General features: G+C 38.7%; 2 protein-coding genes across 21 annotated transcripts in view; one reads left to right on the top strand and one right to left on the bottom strand.

The window, feature by feature from the left end:
• Positions 1-20,222, top strand: part of AHI1 (Abelson helper integration site 1) — a 235,158-nt gene that overhangs the window by 192,429 nt on the left and 22,507 nt on the right. For 14 of the 19 annotated variants that reach the window (XR_013377063.1, XR_013377074.1, XR_013377068.1 and 11 more), the window contains one exon: positions 531-583. Coding sequence is in view for 3 of the 19 variants with exons in the window: in XM_077894075.1 (XP_077750201.1) it covers positions 531-636 (106 nt within the window). In the remaining 16 variants the exon portion in view is untranslated. Of the gene's footprint in view, positions 1-530; positions 668-6,260; positions 6,290-9,811; positions 10,647-20,222 lie in introns of those variants that run through there. The other 5 variants (XM_077894075.1, XM_077894061.1, XM_077894042.1 and 2 more) reach the window with 3 other exon arrangements.
• The window catches only part of MYB (MYB proto-oncogene, transcription factor), an 88,153-nt gene continuing 80,315 nt past the window's right edge, over positions 12,385-20,222 (bottom strand). For both annotated transcript variants that reach the window (XM_077894131.1, XM_077894151.1), the window contains one exon: positions 12,385-17,085. In XM_077894131.1, the coding sequence (XP_077750257.1) occupies positions 16,855-17,085 (231 nt within the window). In that variant the 3' untranslated portion in view covers positions 12,385-16,854. The remainder of the gene's footprint in view (positions 17,086-20,222) is intronic.

Here is a 20,222-nt window from a genome sequence, read left to right as displayed (position 1 = left end):
GGGCTCCCTGCGAGGAGCCTGCTTCTCCCTCTGCCTATGTTTCTGCCTCCCTGTGTGTGTGTCTCATAAATAAGTAAATAAAATCTTTAAATATAAATAGATAAATTTCATTTACCTTCTTTTTTGTCCCTAAGGAATCTCCTGTTATTTCTATGCACACGCATTTTTCCATCTACTTAGATAAAACTTTCTTTATGTATAATTATTATTATTATTTTGATAAAAACTTTGTTTTTTCCCAAGCAGCTGATACTTTTCTGAGAGAAGTAAAATTTATTTTATTCTGTCCTTTCATCATAGTAAAGAAGGAGCCCAACCAGTTGAAGGTTCATGTCTCTGCATTGTTTTAAGCTACTCCCTGCCGCTCACCCCCTAGTCTAATCACTCATATAGTGCATCAAATGTTCTTTCATACCCTCCTGTCGATCTCCCCTTGTATTCCTGTTGTCCTTATCCTAAATCAGAGCCTCATGTGAGCTGTTACAGCAGCTTTCTCATGGGCTCTTGTTTCTCTTCTTTCCCTCCTGTAGTTCTGAAGTGGGCAAAGAGCAGAGCCGTGAGGACCAAGGACAAGCACACAAAGTGGGCAAAGAGCAGAGCCGTGAGGACCAAGGACAAGCACACAAAGAAAAATGAGCAAGCCAGCCAAAAAGTCACCCTAATAGAGGTAAGAGGAAAACCAAGAGAAAGTTGTATCATAACATCATGAAAGAAAGATTTAGGGAAGGCATGGTCAAGCGTGACAAATCCCAAATAAGTCATGGAGATGAAAAGTACGGCGTAGAGGATACAATCAGTAATATTATGACACCATTTTTGGTGACAGGTGATAACTCCACTTACCATCATTGAGTAAAGTATAGCCCTGTTGAAGCGCTGTGTTGTACAGTTGAAATTAATATAACATTATATACTAATTTTACTGCAATTATAAATCAATCAATCAGTCTAACCAAACAAACAGTGACAAATGCCAAAAGGAGAAGTAAAGTACAGACTGCAAAGTACCCTTTGGGATTTGCAGCCAAGAGACCGTTGTGACCTACAAGAGGAGAGTTCTGATGAGAGTCCTGGAAGCATGAATCAAATTGTCTCCATTGCAGAAGAAAAGATGTGATCAGAATAGATGGCTTCTCCAAGAAGCTGCACTTCAAAGGAAAGGAAAAGCTGAGCAGTAAGCAGTGGAGAGCACAGGATTTAGGGACCTTTATAGAAAGTAATGATGAGAGTAGGTACAAACTAGGAGGAGAGAGCCCTGTGAGAGGAGCCACTCAAGTTACAGAACAAGGGGAATGATCCCTGGGGACTGGAGGAAATACACACATTAGAATGTGGAACAAGGAAGGGTCGCTTTTCTACTGAGATAGGCCAGTGAGGCATATCTGTTTAAATGACAATGGTTTCTGGTAGAAGAAGGAGTATAAGAAGGCCTCTGTTTTCTCTGTCAGGCACAAGTGAAGTTTGCTAGAAGTGAAGTGTTCCAGCTGTATCATGGCCACTCTTACAGAACTGTCATCTTCGGAGAACTAGATTCAGAATTTTCTTTTTTTTTTTTTTAAGATTTTATTTATTTATTCATGAAAGAGAGAGAGAGAGGCAGAGACACAGGCAGAGGGAGAAGCAGGCTCCATTCAGGGAGCCCGATGTGGGACTCGATCCCAGGTCTCCAGGAACATGCCCTGAGCTGAAGGCAGGCTCTAAACTGCTGAGCTACCCAGGGATCCCCCTAGATTCAGAATTTTCTTAAGTATTTGTAGATTTTAATTATAAAAACAAATGCTCATTATGCTGAAAGCATATAGATATATAATCATGGGTTAAGGAATGACTTTTTATCCTTGGTAACAGATTCAGAAAACATTTTGAAACATTTTAATAATAAAAAACTATGAAATGGGAAATGTCAAAGAGAAAAAACACACCATAAGCAAAATCTAAAAACAAGTAATAACCCAGGATGAGGAAGAATGTCACAAAATGTGTGTCAGATAAAGAAGTAATACCCCTAACACACATTAAAAAAAAAAAAAGAAAAAACTTAAAAATCAGAAAAGAAGGAAAAGGGCATTCAGAGGCCATTCTTAAATATATGTAAATGGCAATGAACATATATTTCATTGTCCATTGTCCAGTGATCCACCTTCCAGTGATTAGATAATAGAAATTAAAACAATAAATGATAAAGAATGTTCCCCCTTGACAAAATGGCAACAAGTTTCAAACTTATAAAACCTATGGGGTTTATAAGTTCCTCCTACACTGCTGGTAATTATATAAGATTGATCCATTCTTTGTGGGAGATAGCTTGGTGATGCTATTTTTTAAGTTTTGAAATTGTTCGTCTCTTTTGATCTGACATTTTTACCTCTAGAAATCTGTAGGAAAATAGTCAAGTATGCATGCACCAACTCAGTTAAAAGGCTGTTCCTTCAAGCAATGTTTTAAAAATAGGAAGATACCAGATGCCTGGGTGGCTCAGCAGTTAAGTGTCTGCCTTTGGCTCAGAGCATCATCCCGGAGTCCCACATCAGGCTCTTTGCAAGGAGTCTGCCTTGTCCTCTGCTATGTCTCTGCCTCTCTCTCTCTGAGTCTCTCTGTCTCTGTCTCTCTCTGTCTGTCTCTCTCTCATGAATAAATAGTCTTTAAAAAAAAATAGGAAGATAGAGGTGCGCCTGGGTGGCTCAGCCAGTGAGTGTCTGCCTTTTGACTTTAGCTCAGGTCATGATCTCAAGGTCATGAGATCAAGCCCCAAGTCAGGCTCTGCACTCAACAGGGGGTCTGCTTTTCTCTCCCTCCCTCCCTCCCTCCCCCTCTCCCTCTCATGCTTGCACACACTCTTTCTCTAAACTAAATAAATAATGTTTTTAAAAATAGGAAGGAAAAAATTGAATTTCCATGAATATAGAATTAAGCTATGAAACATTTATATAAGAGAATACTATGTGATATTATTCATTACATTATAGAAGTATTTTCATAGACATGGAAATATGTATGATAATTTATGAGTAAAAGAAAGATAATTATAAAATAGTTTGTATATAACATATACAATTGACTATTGAACAACACAGGGGTTAGGGGTGCCAACCCCCAGTCCATACAGTTGAAAATCCACATATAACTTTGGACTGCCCCAAACACTTAATAGTAACAGCCTACTGTTGACTGGAAGCCTTACTGATAATTCTAAATAGTTGATTAACTGTTTTGTATGTTATATGTGTTATAAACTGTTCTCTTATAATAAAGTAAGCTGGAAAAACAAAAATGTTACTAAGAAAACCATACAGAAGAGAAAATTTATAGTACTGTACTATATTTATCAATATTGTCAGTTTATAGCATTTGTGTAAAAGATGAATCATCTGTGTCTCCATCATTATCTATGTCATATAGAATACTGTAGATGTATTAATAATACTGACATCAAAAATGAAAAGATAATGTGAAGATTTTTTTTTTAAAGATTTATTTATTCATGAGAGACACAGAGAGAGAGAGAGACAGAGACACAAGCAGAGGGAGAAGCAGGCTCCTTGCAGAGAGCCCGATGTGGGACTCAACCCTGGATCCCGGGATCACATCCTAAGCCGAAGGCAGACGCTCAATCACTGAGCCACCCAGGCGTCCCAATAATGTGAAAATTTATATTTATTTACAGGTATAGCTCTTCATGCACTGATAACAAAGAAGCAGCAATATGGTTGCTTTATGGTGGCCTAGTGTAATCAATGTAATCACTTCCCAGGCACCTAGCCTATATAAGAATGAATGAATTGTTGTGGCATACAGTGTTGTAGTACTATTTCATGATACTGATGGAAAGAAACATTGTTACATTTTTTAAAAAACAACCTATGTGTGATGAAAGGCTGATAAGCAATTTCTCTGATTGGGGGAGATAGAGCCATACTATACTATAATTCTTCAAAAGCAAAGTTATGAAACAGGAAGAAAACTAACACATTATTAATTTTATTGCCTATCACTGCCTACCTAAGGATAGTCTGTCCGCTTCCATATAAGTGTTACACGTAATGTTCTACACAGTGAATACTATGCAATGATGAGATGATGACACAGTTAGATTTTCACACACAGATATATATATATACATATACACACACACACACACACACACTAGATGTTTATTGGTTATGGCATGATTATCTACTATTCATTAAGTAGAAGTGGATCATCATAAAGGTCTTTGTGCTTGTCATCTTCACCTTGGAGGAGGTAGAGAAGGAGCAACTGGTGCTGTGTCAGGGGTGCCATAGGTAGAAGAAGAGGCAGGAGAGGCAGGCACACTCAGTAGAACTTTACAGAAATACATTGTAATTTCTGACTTTTTTGCTTTTTCATTTCTCTAAAAATGTTTCTTTATAGGGGGCACCTGAGCTGCCAGCTTTTGATTTCGGCTCAGATGATTAGGGTTGGCAGGTTCTGCACTCAGCAGGGAGTCTGCTTGAGATTCTGTCTCTCTCTGCCCCTCTCCCCTCTCTCTCTCTCTCTCTAAAATAAATAAATCTTTTTTAAAAATGTTTTTATATGATACAATGCTTTTTCCACCATTTGCTGTAGTTTCATTACCTATATCATAGAAGAATCCCAGTTGTAAAAGAAGTCAAAGTCATCTTGACTTCTGCTGGAATCCTTCTGCTGGACTGTCTACTGTCCAGTGTCAGTTGTCTTCTGGGACTGGTTTTTACATCTTTCCTCATCGCCTGGCACTGGTTCAGAGGCATTCATTTCTATCAAGTTGTCTTCTGTTCATTCCTCTGGTGTGGTATCTATCAATTCTTGAATTGCTCCAAGATCCATATCTAGAAACCGCTTCACACCCCCCTAACTTCTTTGCCATATCTACACTCTCTTTCATGATTTCCTTAATTGGCTTTGCTATAAATCCTGTGAAGTCATGCACAGCATCTGGATACAGTTTTCTCCAGCAGGAATCTATCATTTGGGCTTTGACGGCCCTCACGGTTTCTTCTCTAACAATGATGGCATCTTCAGTGGTGTAACCTCCCAGATTTTCATGATGTTCTCCATGTTGGGGTTCTCTTCCATAGTGTTGACAGTCTTCCCTTGAGTAATGTGTGTAATGAGCTTAAGGGTCCTTATGGCCCCACTGACCCAGAGGCTAAATTAGAGACATTGTGTTTAGGGGCAGATAGAGCATTTCAGTCCCTTCAGTGTTGAACCCATGGGGTTCTGGATGGCCAGGGGCATTGTCCAATATCAAAAGAACTTTAAAAGGCAGTCCTTCACTGGCAAGGTACTTTCTGACTTCAGGGACAAAGCATCAATGGAATCAACCTAGGAAAAGGGTTCTCCGTGTTCAGGCCTTTTTGTCATACAAGTAAAACATTGGCAGTTAGTCTTTACCCTTTCCCTTCAAGACCTTGGAGTTAGCAGCTGTATAGATGAGGGTAATCCTAATCATAATCCCGACTGCATTTGCACAAAACAGTAGGATTAGCCTATCCCCTTCTTGCCCCCCTTCAATCCTGGTGCTCACTTCTCTTCCTTACTAATAAATGTCCTTTGTGGCATTTTCTTTCCAAAATAAGGCATTTTCATCTGCATTAAAAATCTGTTTGACAGATATCCTTCCACCTCAGTGATTTTATTAGTGGCATCTGAGAACTCCTCAGCTGACTCTTGGTGGGCAGAACTGCTTCTGTTTTCTTGTCATTTTTAAGCCAGACCTCTTTGTAAATTTATCAAACCATCCTTTGCTGGCATTAAATTCTCCAGCTTTAGATCCTTCAACCTCCTTTTGCTTTAAGTTGTCACATAATGACTTTAATTTTCTTGAATCATATTAGAGTCTGTAAGCACATCTTTCTTGCATCTCTCCTACACACACATAAAAACTGCATTTTTCAATACAAGAGAAAAAGATATTTTGCAAGGTCACCTGGGTGGCTCAGCCAACTAAACATCTGCCTTAACTCAGGTCGTGATCTCAGAGTCCTGGGATTAAGCCTCCCCAACAGGAAGGCTCCCTGCTCAATGGGGAGTCTGCATCTCCCTCTCCTTCTGCCCCTTCCCCTGCCCATGCCTTCTCTCTCTCTTTCTTTCTCTGTCTCTGTCTCTCATAGAGAAATAAATTTTTTTTTAAAAAAAGGCATTTTGCAAAACATACAGGATTTTCATACTTGGTGTAGCTGCAGTAACAGCCTCATCAGTTCCTTTTCCTTTTTTACAATGGTCCTTATGCTGCGTTCATTTATTTTGAAAAATGGCAGACAACCACAGCGGCAGACCTCAATCTATGGTACGTATCAAGCAATTTGTGTTTTTCTTATAATGTCATGACTTTCCTCTGCTTCTTGGGAGCACTTCCAGCATCAGTGGTGACACTTTGTCTGGGTCCCATTGGGTTATTCAAGGTTTACAGTATTGCACTGAAGAGAGAGAAAAATAACCCGAGAACTGTGAGAGATCACTTTTTACTGCAGTATGCAATTTACTAGAGAGATAAACTGCTCACACGTATATATTGCTGTATACTTTATGGTGGTAAATGATAAAAGACACTAGTATCTACATATATTTTATGTATTCCTGACATATCTTTCTCTTAGTTTTTTTTCTTTGATATTTCTAAGCCAGTTTTCCAGTTTTTTTCAAATTATCATAAATTCATAAATCTCCAAAAACTTTTCAAACATAGTTATCAAAAAAAAATCTGGGTCTGACTGGACTTGTGCAGTTCAAACCTGTGTTATTCAAGGGTCAACTACATGCATAAAATATTGAACCATATACATTGAAAAAATTGTCAATAGTTCCCTCTGAGTGGTGGTGGTGTGATGATTTTTTTCTTTCATTTTACTTTGTATATTTTCTAATTTTTCTACTCAACATATATTGACATCCACCACTTGGTCATTTATTTTAAAATGAAGGTATTTTCGGGCACCTGGGTGGCTCAGTCAGTTAAGTATCTGCCTTCGGCTCAGGCTGTGATCTTGCATCAGGCTCCCTGCTCGATGGGGAGCCCACTTCTCCCTCTCCTTCTGCCTCTCCCCCTGCTTGTGCTTGCGGTCTCTCTCTCTCTCTATCAAATAAATAAATAATATCTTTTTTTAAAAAATTTTAATGAAAAATAATAATTATAGTAATTTTCTAATATGCCCATTCTTGGTACAGTAGAAGAAAGCAAGGTTTCAGAGTCACAGGTAGGAAGTGCCTGAACTAGGACTTGATCTTCTGGCCCCAGGTTCAGGGCTGTTTCTGTTCCACAGTACTCAGCTGTGAGTAGATGGCATGTGCCTACAGGCTGGGGCTCTACTGTGCTCTCCTTGTCTCTCCCCAGTGCTTAGCCTGCTGTCTGGCCAAGTAGTAAGCCTTCAGGGAATGTTTACTGGGCTGAATTTCTTGCAGGGTGGGGCCCGTGGGGCCCGGTATTTTTATGACTCTTACTTTTCACACATAACATACACAGACATGAACCTGGTTTCCTACTCATTTTCTAAAAGCTCACTACACACATTTTCCTTTCTCTTTTCATATGATTTCCCTTGAAAAAAAAAAAGGCCCCCACTTTGTATTTCTCTACCTGCATTCACTTAGGGGCTGAATCAGGAGGAGACACCTCAAAGAGAGACCTCATTTGGATTTGCTCTGGAGTCTTTCGGTTGGGTGGCATCTCTTCCCTTTCAGCAAATCTCCATCCACTGCCCCAGCTTCTCTAGCCCATGCTGTCAGCACCTGTCGTGCTCACACACCACTCCCGTGTCCTTCTTCTCAGAGCTGTGGACTGGTTGTCAGTCCTCCTTTCCCTTTATTCTGTCCCTTTTCTCCCTCTCCCAGGTGATCTTTGTCATTCTGTGTCACGGGCCCCTTCCTCTTCTTAGTCTGATTCACTTCCCTTAAAGATGTTATCTACACTGCCTTCTTCTGCATGTTCTAGTTACATTTCTCTAGAGGGTTCCCTCTCCTGCGGGTCCTCTGGCCTCACTGTTTACTTCTTAGAGGGCAACCTCCACCTGATAAATGTCATCCTCTGTCCTCTGCACGTGCAAGATCCAGCTCACTCACTTCCAGCTGTTGTTCTCTCCTTCCCTTTTCTGTTTTTCATCTTTGTTTTTGTTACCACTTTTATGAATGCCTCCTCCCACTCTGTTTTGCCTTGTTACTCCTCTAAGATCCTATTTACCTTCCTCGAGGCCCCTTGCCATTGTTTGTAGGATCTCTCAGGTACTGGTGCCCAGCGTCTGTCTGAGCCTTTGCTTCTTTATTTCCCATTTGTATTGGGCCCTAATTTGAGACAAGGTTTGTATGCTCTACATGTATACACACAGGGGCAGAAATGAATGGGATACCCTTTTTCGGCTCCTCATGCAATTGTAGGTTGGCACACCACATCTGTACCATTTTACACTCTAGTTGTTCTGGTGAGCCTCACTTGAAACATTTTTGAACTTCTGCATATAATCCCAGCTTGTCTGTGCTGGCTCTGTTCAACAAAGTTAAAGTCAGGAAACACGGACTGACCAAGGATTTTTTTCCCCTTGTCAAAAAAAGATAGCGTAACTATTTAAGATGGAGCCTGTCCCCGAAGAGCACAGATGTTGTCTATACCTCCTGTGCTACCAGGGAAGGACCTGAGGAAAGGGCCAGCCTACCCTTTACTTTTCTCAGGAGTGTTCAGTGTAATTGACCACCACCTTAACCAGATTCTTAGCCCGCGTTTGTTTTTTCAGAGCAGTCAAGCATTAAGCCCTTTCTCTTCAGAGAAAGGACATTTTTATTTAAGTCTAGTAACTTACCAGTGGCACGTGAATAATTGCATTAAAGAGTGTCAGGTTCAACACCACTACGTAGTTTTTTGTGTACTTCCCACATGATCTCTAAGAAGCTCCTTGTTTCATCTGCACATTGGATCTTAATTTTATTAATGATATTATTTTATTTATTTTAGAGCTGCATTTAGATGCGTAATTAACCATCACTATCTTCGTTAAAAATGACACCTACCATTTTTTTTTATTTATCCAAAAAATATATTTAAACAACTTGTAAAAATAGACACCACCATTGATCAAATGGAAGAATGCTATTTCGGGATGCCTGGGTGGCTCAGCGGTTAAGCATCTGCCTTCGGCTCAGAGCATGATCCTGGAGTCCTGGGATCGAGTCCCACATCAGGCTTCCATGGAGCCTGCTTCTCTCTGCCTGTTTCTCTGTGTGTGTGTGTGTGTGTCTCCATGAATAAATAAATAAAATATTTTTAAAAAAAGAAAGAATGCTATTTAATAGGATGGTCTATATTCTTTCCATTTACTAACCTTTTTTTCCCCAATAAGTGAAGAATTTTATGAACCTTGATTGCCTGTTCTTAATTTCTGGAAGTTGCCCCGGGTTTAGGTACTTATTAGTGTCTGTATTTGAGAAGTATATTTCTTTTTCACTGGTCAGTGCCAGAGCAAGCCTTGTGCATCTGCTGATGGTGCTGGGAGATGTTAACAGTATGTTCAAGAAGCAAACTAGGGGGGGTGGGAGTGAATGGGTGACGGGCACTGGGGGTTATTCTGTATGTTAGTAAATTGAACACCAATAAAAAATAAATTAAAAAAATAAAAAAATAAAAAAAAGAAGCAAACTAGGAGTTAGCTAGGTGATTCATACTCTGGTCTTAGGGGTGTGTGTGTGTGTGTGTGTGTGTGTGTGTGTGTGTCAGTCGCACAGTATGTTTATTATCTGCTCCACTGCAGGACCATACAGAGATTTGGTTGTGGGCAAAAGACCTTGTTTGAGTTCATTGAACACATTTTGTGTACTTTTCTCCTAGTAAAGAGTTGAAGGAGAATGAAGAGACAATCAAATACACAGAAATGAAATGGCAAATGAAACCAGTTTCTCTTCAGACTTAAGAATTTTCAGATCCTAAGGAAGAAAGGAAGGACCCACTATGTCTTGTCCTTATGAGAGCATCTAGAAAAATCAGAAGCAAGGTATGAGTAGAAAAATGAATGTGGCCTTTTGGCCTTCATTATTATAAACCATTGTGATTGTTGTTGATCAAAGTACTGGCACTTGTATTTATTAGTAATTACATCAGAATTACATGACCACTGTTGGAAAACCCATAAAGAAAAAAAAATAATTGCTTAAAAACAAAACAAAAAACGTAATTGCTATTCAACATGAAGGAAAAGTGTTTACTCTGTTGGGATGTCCATTAAGCAGTCGTTTAATGTTATTATATCTGTAACGTGATTGTGTGATGTTATGTTCAGAATATAAAGTGTATGCTTTTGAAATTTAACTTTAAGAGACAAGCAGCTTCACAATATTGTATATTTTAAATGGTCCCAGTGAGAAAGACATTAAAAGGGAACAAATTTTGTTTGTTTTGAATGAATCATATATGTAACTTGTTACATGTAAACTAAATGCCCTTTGACTTGATTGGTAGCAGTATTTCAAATATCTTTACTTTTAAAAAAGAGCATTTCATATTTAAGCATATAAGTCATTTGTAGACTTCCATTGTTGAATATTTATTTTAGTCTTAACATTTGTTCTTAAATTATTACATTGCATTATTTATTCCTTGAGTTCCTTAATTAACGGTGTCATTACAATATGACTGTTTTATTAAAGTGTTATGTTATAATATAAAAGTTCATTTCTTTGTTTTTTTCTTGACTCTTTTCTCAACAATGTGATTATAAGTCTGTCAGTAAAATATTTAACCCCACAAAGGTCAAAACTAATATAGTATCAGAAAACTTATTTACCAAATTAGAAATTGAATTGATTAAAATAAGAAGTGAGAAAAACAGAGTTGGGCATTGAGGTGTAAATTTTGCCCAGATGTATACCCGATGTGAAATTCTTCTAGTAAAAACATATTTGGCTCTTATCCCTGCACATGTTGTAGAGGCATGAAAATTGGTAAACATGCCCCTGCTGTGTAGAACTTAATGGGGGGGGGGGAGAGCATTTTTAAAGGTGGTGAGTGGCACCAATGTCAGCAGAAGCCCTCAACCATCAGCCCCAAAATCTTGTGTGGTGGCACCGAGCTCCTGTTGTCCTGGATGCATGTCTGCTGGGCCCAGGCAGCTGGAGTGACCATTGTGTGAGCTTGTTTTGTCTGAGTTGTGAATGTACTTGATAATTATAAAATATGCATCTCTGCAGTTTTAGCTTATAGTTTTGAGATATATATTGCTTTTCTGATTTAGGTTTTAATCACAAAGGATTTCAATAAGTTGCTCATCTACTGGAGATTCTCTCTTCCCCTCTCTCTGCCCCACCCTCCACTTATATGCTCTCACTCTCTTTTCCAAAACTAATTAAATAACTCTAAAAAAATTAAAACAAGACAAATGAAATATGTCACAGGAGCTAAACATTTGCTGAGATCTCAGTGTTCATATGAAAAATAAAGGGGTTTTTTGTATTATAACTAATGAAGACAAAAATAATAATTGAGGCAAACCAAGAAAAGTTGGTGTTACTCAAGACCCAGTCCTTTCCTCTTTTGTCCAGTTGACAAATAAGACTCCAGTTATGTTCATGAGTAGATTAATAAAACATCTTGATCATACTCTCAGACATGGGATGGGGGCAGAGGACATCATAGAAGTACCTTCCATGTAGAAGTCCAAATTATAGTCAAGTAGAGGAATCAGACATGAGAATCTATTTGAAGATTCTGATACTGCACATCTTCTTAGTAACAAGTTAGTTTTCTTTATCTTCATTCTGAAATTATTGAATTTTATCCCATTTTATGAAGTCTCCTCCAAATGAGTAAGAGTTTGACATCTTTTTTAGATCTAAATATTTTTAAACCATTCTTAGAAATTTATTTCCCAATTGGTTCTACTCTATCTTGGATATTGAAGTTTCTTCAGTATCAAAACTGTACAGTGAATAAGATTTGCAAAGCTAGAGAAAACATCAAGTTTTTAAAGATTTAGGATATGAAACATTTTACACCGTGATGCAAATTTATGTTTAAAATGCACATTTTATTTTTTTTAATTTTTATTTATTTATGATAGTCACAGAGAGAGAGAGACAGAGACAGAGACACAGGCAGAGGGAGAAGCAGGCTCCATGCACCGGGAGCCCGATGTGGGATTCGATCCCGGGTCTCCAGGATCGCGCCCTGGGCCAAAGGCAGGCGCCAAACCGCTGCGCCACCCAGGGATCCCTAAAATGCACATTTTAAATGAAATCCGTGTTTTTAAATGGCTAATACTTGGTACCCTTAAACCTTGTCTAGAAAAGCAAACACTTGACCTTAATTTTATTTTTAAGTTATAGTAAAGTTTTATTAAAGGAAGACATTTTCTCCTTAGGAAGTTCAGCAAGAGTATATCTGGGAAATAACTTACCATGTCACTCTAATTGTATATTTAACTCACATTTATTTAATATTTTATTTATTTGAGAAAGAGAGCACACAAGCAAAAATATTCACAAATATTTTTGAGAGTTAGAAAGTTCTAGAACCTATAAAATCCAAGACCTTACACTTTTATTTATAAATATTTAAATAATCTTTGAGGGCCATATATGTTAAGTAAATTATGAGACCATTTTTCAACAGTCCAACTGTTTAAAGCTATATATTTGATGATTTCTGCTTCATTGAACTTAGTAACAGAAGATATTCCCCAAATCTTCACTTTATGTATATGATCTCATTTACTCATCACATCAGACCTATGAGGTAGTTAGAATCTTCCCTGCCCTACAAATGGGAAAACCCAAGATTTTGAAGGTAATTTGTCCATCAGCGCTAGTTGTAAATGGAGGCTGTCAGACTCCACTGGGAGGTCTCAAGTGCTGGATCTCGTTGCTATATAGAGGAAGCCAGTAAATGCTCATTGTTGGAGACTCCAGCACAGCTAGAATAAAGAAGCAGTTTAGATGTACCTACACCACACTCGGACCAGAAAGATCCAATATGTCTTTAATGCAGCAGGCACCTAAATAAAATATGAAATATAGCTGAGTTAAAAAAAAATTTTAAGCTGATAACTTGTTTGTCCCATAATTATTTCGGTAAATCTTTTACTCCATACTCTAATTCTTACATCTTCTTAAGAAATAGAATCTGTAGAAGCAAAGTAATACATGTACAGTAACATATTATTCAAGAAACAGGCGCCATTCCAGTCATATAAAAGATAATAAAAACATCAAGAGTCATGTCAATCAAAAGGCTCTCTTGACTGGCAAACCCAATCTATGGATGGACCCAATTATCTGCAGGAGAATTGATGTCAGCATCATTTAGGGTTAACAATGGACCAACTAGGCAGAAGCAGACAGCTACTCTCTGTAGAGACCCAGAAAGCAAACTTGGTAATGAGGCACTTCATTCATCATATCCTTCTGCTCTAATTATTAAAGTGAATAGGAAATACTTTAAGTTAAGGCGGGAACTGGATAACATAAAAACATTTGTTTTGTAAATACAAAGGATGCTTTTTTCTAATGATCCTCTTCAAATTTACATCAAGCATATGTTCTCAGTACACTACTTACTAAAGTTGCTCTTCTAACACCTCAAATTCATTCTCATTATGGATGGGTTATTTTTGTCATCTCAAAAAGAGAGGTTAAGATTGCTAAGAATCTACTATTTTAATTTCTACTCTCAATCTAAAAAGGGAGAGGGAAGAGTGATAAGCACATATTTAGCCAAAGTGCACGTTCCACTTCCATCATTTACATCAAAATGGCCAAAATCTATATACTGCAGTGTCATTTCTAGTCCTGAAGAATCTAATTTTACTTATTCTGGTCCATTGTTTTCTTAATTAATCACTTGATCCTTGTCAAGAATTGCGGAAGAATATGGTAGAAGAAAATGTAGGAATGGTTTGTACAACCTTCATGTAAGCTCTTGTATTGCCAGTCATTTAAAATTGGCTTGGAATGAAAAATGATTTGCTTAATGTAGATAAGGAAAAAAAGTCCAGAAGAAGGAAAGAGCAAGAAGGTGAGGAAAATAACTGTTGCCAGAATAAAAATTAACTGAAGCTTGAGAAGAGTGATCATAAGACCAGAGGGAGGTTCCCTGGAGAAAAGTGTGGTAGCTTCAGTTTGGTTTTTCAGTATTTTCAACTGACAATCAGTAGTTAATTTTTTTTTCCTATTAAATTTGTTCACAGGGCCATTTTACATAAATGTGGCACATAATTTTTTCTGAGCTGTGGTTCTTAAATTTAAAGTAAATGGAAGATGGTTAAGCATGGTAATGTTTTTAACCATCCTGACTGCTCTACTGGCAGTAGTATCAGAAGTGTCCGCAGATGCCACTTTTAGCAACTAAATATTTCCATGGTGGTAAAGAAATGTCAGTAAAATCTATGTACTTTAAGAACATCAAATTCTTATTATACTTATCATGTGTGCAGGCGGAGTACATAATAAACTAGTCCATAGCAGCTGTAAATTTCTGAGGATTTATCTAACCACAAATACATTGAAATGGGGAAATAGGCTATATTAAACCATGCAAGATGCTGCTGGAGCTTTGCCCTTTCTGCAACATCCTGTAATTAATTTATCATGACAGGTCTGGCAAACTGAAACACCCAATACACTTGCGACAGTCTGTTACACTGTAGTTGTTGGAGACCCTGCAGTCACATAAAGTGAAGGTAGATTTTTCTTTCAAACATGAAGATAGTACTTGTATTTAGAATGCCTTGTAGCCACGGACAGACTTGTCACTTTTGAATTTCAAAAAAGAACATCTAGAATATAGAACAGATCTTGGGCTGAGATAAGGTATTTAGTCTGTCCTCTGCACTTTGTGGTCTTTTCCTGAAGAGGGAAGGCCCTGCGTAGGAGACATGCAGTCGGGGCCACCATTCCCATGCATACCTGCTGCTGACCTGATCGGTTTCTCTCCTGGGACTTTTGAAGGTCACTTCCCTCCTGGTAGTCTCTCAGACACATCTTCTTCCTGGAAGGAAGATTCACAAGACCACCTCTTCCATCCAGGTGTCCTCCTCTTCTGGAAGCCCCAGTGCTGCCATTTTGTAAACTTAGAGCACAGTTAAATTCAGAATTTATCCCTACTCCAACCCCCTCCAGTCCAGAGAAAGAAAATAATGTAATAATGCGGTGGATTTTTTTTTTTTTTTTTTTTTTTTTTTTTTGGCCAAAATAGATTTTCTTCTAAAACTGAGATCTGGGGTAACTGGCTGGGGACTGGTTAGTCAGTAGAGCATGTGACTCTGGATTTCAGGGTTGTGAGTTTGAGGCCCATGTTGAGTGTAGAGTTTACTTTAAAAAATAATAAACTCTTAAACAATGAGTTCTTTGTCAGTTTGTATCAATGTAAAAGAATGATCCCCTCTTGATGTGTCATCTGATACAGTGTTACCGTGGTTGATGCTTAGGGTGGATCTTAGTAAACAGGCTCCTTGCTAGAGGAGTAGAGATACCACCCCTAAAAATGAAATCTACGTTCAGTCAGTGTCCACAGCTTTGCCCATGCCCTTTGGAAGGTCAGAGTTCTCAGACCACAAACAAGTGGACCCAAGGGGGAGTCTTCCTTGAATCTGGAAGTCTCAGTGAGAGGGAATAGGTCCCAGGTAGTAGAGAGTAAGAGTGTTGCTCAACAGAAACAGGTAAGAAGTCAGGCAAGGATAGAGGTTCCAGCCCAGTCACCCAAGGCTAACTGTAAACATTTATGTTCTTTATATTTTCTCCAGTCCTTACTAGTTCTCTTGGTCCTTACTTTAGAAAATGGATCCTATCTCAGAGGACCTGAGAAACCTGTTGCTTCGGCCTAAGTTTAAAAACAAACAAACAAAACAAAACAAAACAAAACAAAAAAAACAGGGGCAGCCCGGGTGGCTTAGTGGTTTAACACCACCTTCCGCACAGGGTGTGATCCTGGGGTCCCAGGATCGAGTCCCACGTCAGGCTCCCTGCATGGAGCCTGCTTCTCCCTCTGCCTGTGTCTCTGCCTCTCCGTGTCTCTCATGAATAAATAAATTTAAAAATATTCAAAAACAACAACAACAAACTGTCATTCCCCAAACTGAATGACCTGAAAGAAAGTGAACAAGAGCAAATGTAAGAAAGCATGTGGACCCTTCCACCCCCACTGCCTGAAAAGCTCCCTCCAGAGCTTTTCTATGGAAAGTTTTGGAAATGGGATGGAGAGTATGTATGTGTCCAAAAAATAAAACAAAGATCCTTCTTTTACACACCCATTAGGTAACTTGTCCAGGATCACAGAAACCAAAGGCAGGATTGTGCCTTCTGCTGATCTCCTCCCCTAGTCCTACTGCTGTTTACTTGGTAACATTCTTACTTCACTTAAAAGTTGTATCACTAGGGTGCCGGGCTGGCTCAGTCAGTAGAGCACACAACTCTTGTTTTCAGGGTCATGAGTTCAAGCCCCACATGGACTGTGGAGCCTACTTAAAAAAAAATTTTTTTAATCTGTATTGCTAAATCCTAATTTTGAAAATGCCCTAAATCTTCTAAACCTCATACACAAGTAAACATCCCATGTAGAGTACGTTCTACATTCAGAGAAATCCCCTTTAAAACTAGTTTATTAAAAGTGATGAATTTGAATGAGTGAGGGTGGGAAGAAGTTAAGGGAGTCAGGAGAAGTGACATTTTTATGCATGCATGAGAAGAGAGGGGTGTGTGTGTGTGTGTTTTTACTCTTCACAATTGGATACAGAGAGAGACTAATTTTATTTAATTTGGGATCATCAGTAATTTTAACACTTTTAATATTTCTTCAAAGTGTGTGTGTGTGTGTGCACAATATGCACACCTTCACTTACTCAACAAGAGCTGGATGGACATTTGAACCAGGAGCCTCAACTCTTCTCACCTTGAAAATATCACATGTTTATTGCCATTGTCACCCCAAGGTGGTTTACAGAGGACCTCCACAAACATTACCAAATTTGTACCTTCCTTACATGGAAAAGGCATGATTCTTTTGTTTTTCAAACCAGTCAGAAAGAGTTTAAATGATTTGCCCAACAACTGTTGATCGGGATTCAGCTCTCCTCCTCCAAGCTTTGTGTTCTTTCCAACCAGAAAACTCACTGGCATCTGAAAAATACGGAAATAAATTATGTGAAAAGTCAGTAAATGTATTCTATACAAGAGGCAACTATAAACTAGCAAGACTAATTTAGATGTAGCTTTTGGAATCGATGGATGATCTCCTTCTGTGGTCAGTTATCAGGTGTTTGTGTTTTTGCTGCCTCCTGTATTTATAAATTTTAAATGCAAGAACTTAAAAAATTAAGTTAGCCCAAAGAACATGTAAAATATTTTTTTAGAGACGCCTGGGTAGTTCAGTGGTTGAGTACCTGCCTTCAACTCAAATAGTGATCCCAGGGTCCTGGGATCGAGTCCCTCATTGGGCTCCCTGTGGGGAGCCTGCTTCTCCCTCCACCTGTCTCTCCCTGCCTCTCTCTGTGTGTCTCTCATGAATAAATAAAATCTTAAAAAAAAAATTTTAATTGTCTTAAAGAGGCAGAAGATATACAGAAAATGCCAGAGTCTCTTTTCTAAAACCTTTTCATGAACCAAGTAAAACAAAATCATTTCAATCATTGTATATTTAAGACAAATGATTATGGTTTATATAAGTTACACTTTAAAGGGCAGTAATTCCCCATTTGACCTAAAACTTGATTAAATCAACGGAGCAACTTGGAGGTACACAGAATATTTCGTAAAATGCAAACCTGGCATATCATGCCCTGCTAGAAACTCCACTGGCATCCCCATCCACTGTCACTAAATCCATTCAACTTTTCCTGTTTGCTTAGAATAATGACTATAAATCAAGTCCCATGCTCTGATCATAGGAAACTCTCAAATGAAATTCAGTCACCTTAGAAGTGACAGCAAAAGTAAGAAAGTTGGTTGAGGAGTCTGGGTAGCTCAGTTGGTTAAGCAACCAACCCTTGGTTTCATTCAGCTCAGGTCACGATCTCAGGGTTGTGAGATAGAGCCCTGCGACAGGGAGTCTGCTGGAGATGCTCTCCCTCTCCCTCTGCCCCTCGCCCTTGTGCGTGCATGCACTCTCTCTCTCTAATAATAAGCATTAAAAAAAAAAAAGGCTATCTAAGGTTATCTAAAAGTCCAAGCAGCTGAGCACAGCACAGACTTCCATGATCTGTCCTCTGCTGCTTCTCCATTTTGTAATTCATGTGGAGATCCTTTTCACATTACAGCAGGACTGCATACTTCCCTCCAAACATCATTGCTACTTCAAGCCCTTGGGTTGTACTCTCGACTTGAAAACACTCTCTTCTACACCATGCCTTTGCCAAATATTGCCATTCAGGTTTCATCTCAAATGTCACATGCCCCAAGATTCCTTTTCTCATTACTAACGGTGGGTTAGTGACCACCTCACTGTGTTCTCATAGTGTCCTAAAAATAATGTCTATCAAAACACTTAGCACCTGACATTAAAACTGATAGTCTATTGACCAATGTATTTAATTATATTATCTTACTAGTTATTTAACATTCACTATTATATAATCTATTGATCAATGTATTATCTACTATTTCTGCATGACTGGATAATACTTATAAATCTGTGCTTATGCTCAATATCACAGGATGTTCCCAAGGAATATAATCTTTTTAAAAATTCTAAATAGTGAGCAGGAGTAGGGAATTTATTGAAGGAATCTAAGAAAATGTCATTTGTCTTTCTATAGCACCTTCATGGTCATAGCCATCTTTTGTCTCTTTTCATTGTCTTCCCTTTCCCACACTCCCTCTTTTCTTTTTTTCTGGCTCATTTTTGTCTTCTTCCCTGCCTGACATTAGCCAGTGGCATTCACTGAATTCAACATTAAACATTAAAATCGGGATCCCTGGGTGGCGCAGCGGTTTGGCGCCTGCCTTTGGCCCAGGGCGCGATCCTGGAGACCCGGGATCGAATCCCACGTCGGGCTCCCTGCATGGAGCCTGCTTCTCCCTCTGCCTGTGTCTCTGCCTCTCTCTCTCTCTGTGACTATCATAAATAAAATTTAAAAAAAAATAAAAAAATAAAAAAAACATTAAAACCATGACTGATCACTATCTAAGTGTGCTCCCAAAGCCAGGGACTCCGAGATGGAGGACCCATCCAGGCAAGGACTTCGACTCAAGCTCCCAGGGGCATTCCCAGCAACACTTTATTTACATCAAAACACAATCTTAAAATGTGGATAGAGCCTTCCTTTTATGTCTTTAACATTTTGTATTGAGGCAAATCATCCAGAAGATTAAATCTGATTTGCATAATATTTTGCATTCCCATTCATCTGAGGGTAAAAACCCTTCGGAAAGCTCCTAAAATTTGTATATATCTGAACCTTGTGGCCTGTAAATCTGATAACCCGACCACTCTTTTCTTAAAATTTCAGTAGTTTTCTGAGAGAAATGACTCCTCAATTCATAAAAGTCCACACAATGTTGCTAAGTCTGAGCAACTTCCCTTAAGTACTCACAGCTTCGTGTTATCTGTTTTCAGGCCTCTAAGTGAATCCAGTCATTTTCATCACCCATATTTTTATCATGTAAAAAAACCCTAAGTGCTTCAAACAACGCTTTGTTCGACAAGCAAGCCTGATACCCAGCCCAGCCATGTTTACCTAAAAAATCTCAGGAGCTGCCAGGAGACCTAGGGCAGGGGGGCAGGAGTCACACACAGACCCGGCTGCCTGGAATGTGGGGTGGGGGCACATCTTTTGGCATGGGTCCAGCTAAGGCAGGTCTGCTTGTGGTCATGACACTGTGCACTTGGATTTCTATGTGACTGGTGTTCAGGATGTTGCTGAACACCTTTAACTTTTACTCTTGATGTGCTTTCAACTTTTGATCTTTTCATTCTCCTTAGGATTAGTGTAAGTACTCCTGAGTATAAACAAGAGTCTGGTCAGCTTCTTGAGAATGTGGGCCATTGTGGGTAACCTCACTGTGACAGTCTGTCTACACAGCCAGGAAAATGTGATTTTGACATTGATCCTATTAAATAAATTACTCTTCAGCACTACTGGGTTATTTCGCTCAAAAAATTTGGAACCATTTTAGTAAGCTGTATCCATTAAATTCACAAAACAATTATCATTACTCCCATTCACTTTGTTCTATGTGCAGTCATAATTTATCTGGAAAAAGAAAAGTATTTTTATTATAATTATTCATGATGATAGGCTAATATCAATAATACCATT

Source organism: Canis aureus, chromosome 1 (genome assembly GCF_053574225.1).
Source record: "Canis aureus isolate CA01 chromosome 1, VMU_Caureus_v.1.0, whole genome shotgun sequence".
NCBI classification, from domain to species: Eukaryota; Metazoa; Chordata; class Mammalia; order Carnivora; family Canidae; genus Canis; species Canis aureus.
This window is presented reverse-complemented; position numbering and strand designations above follow the sequence as displayed.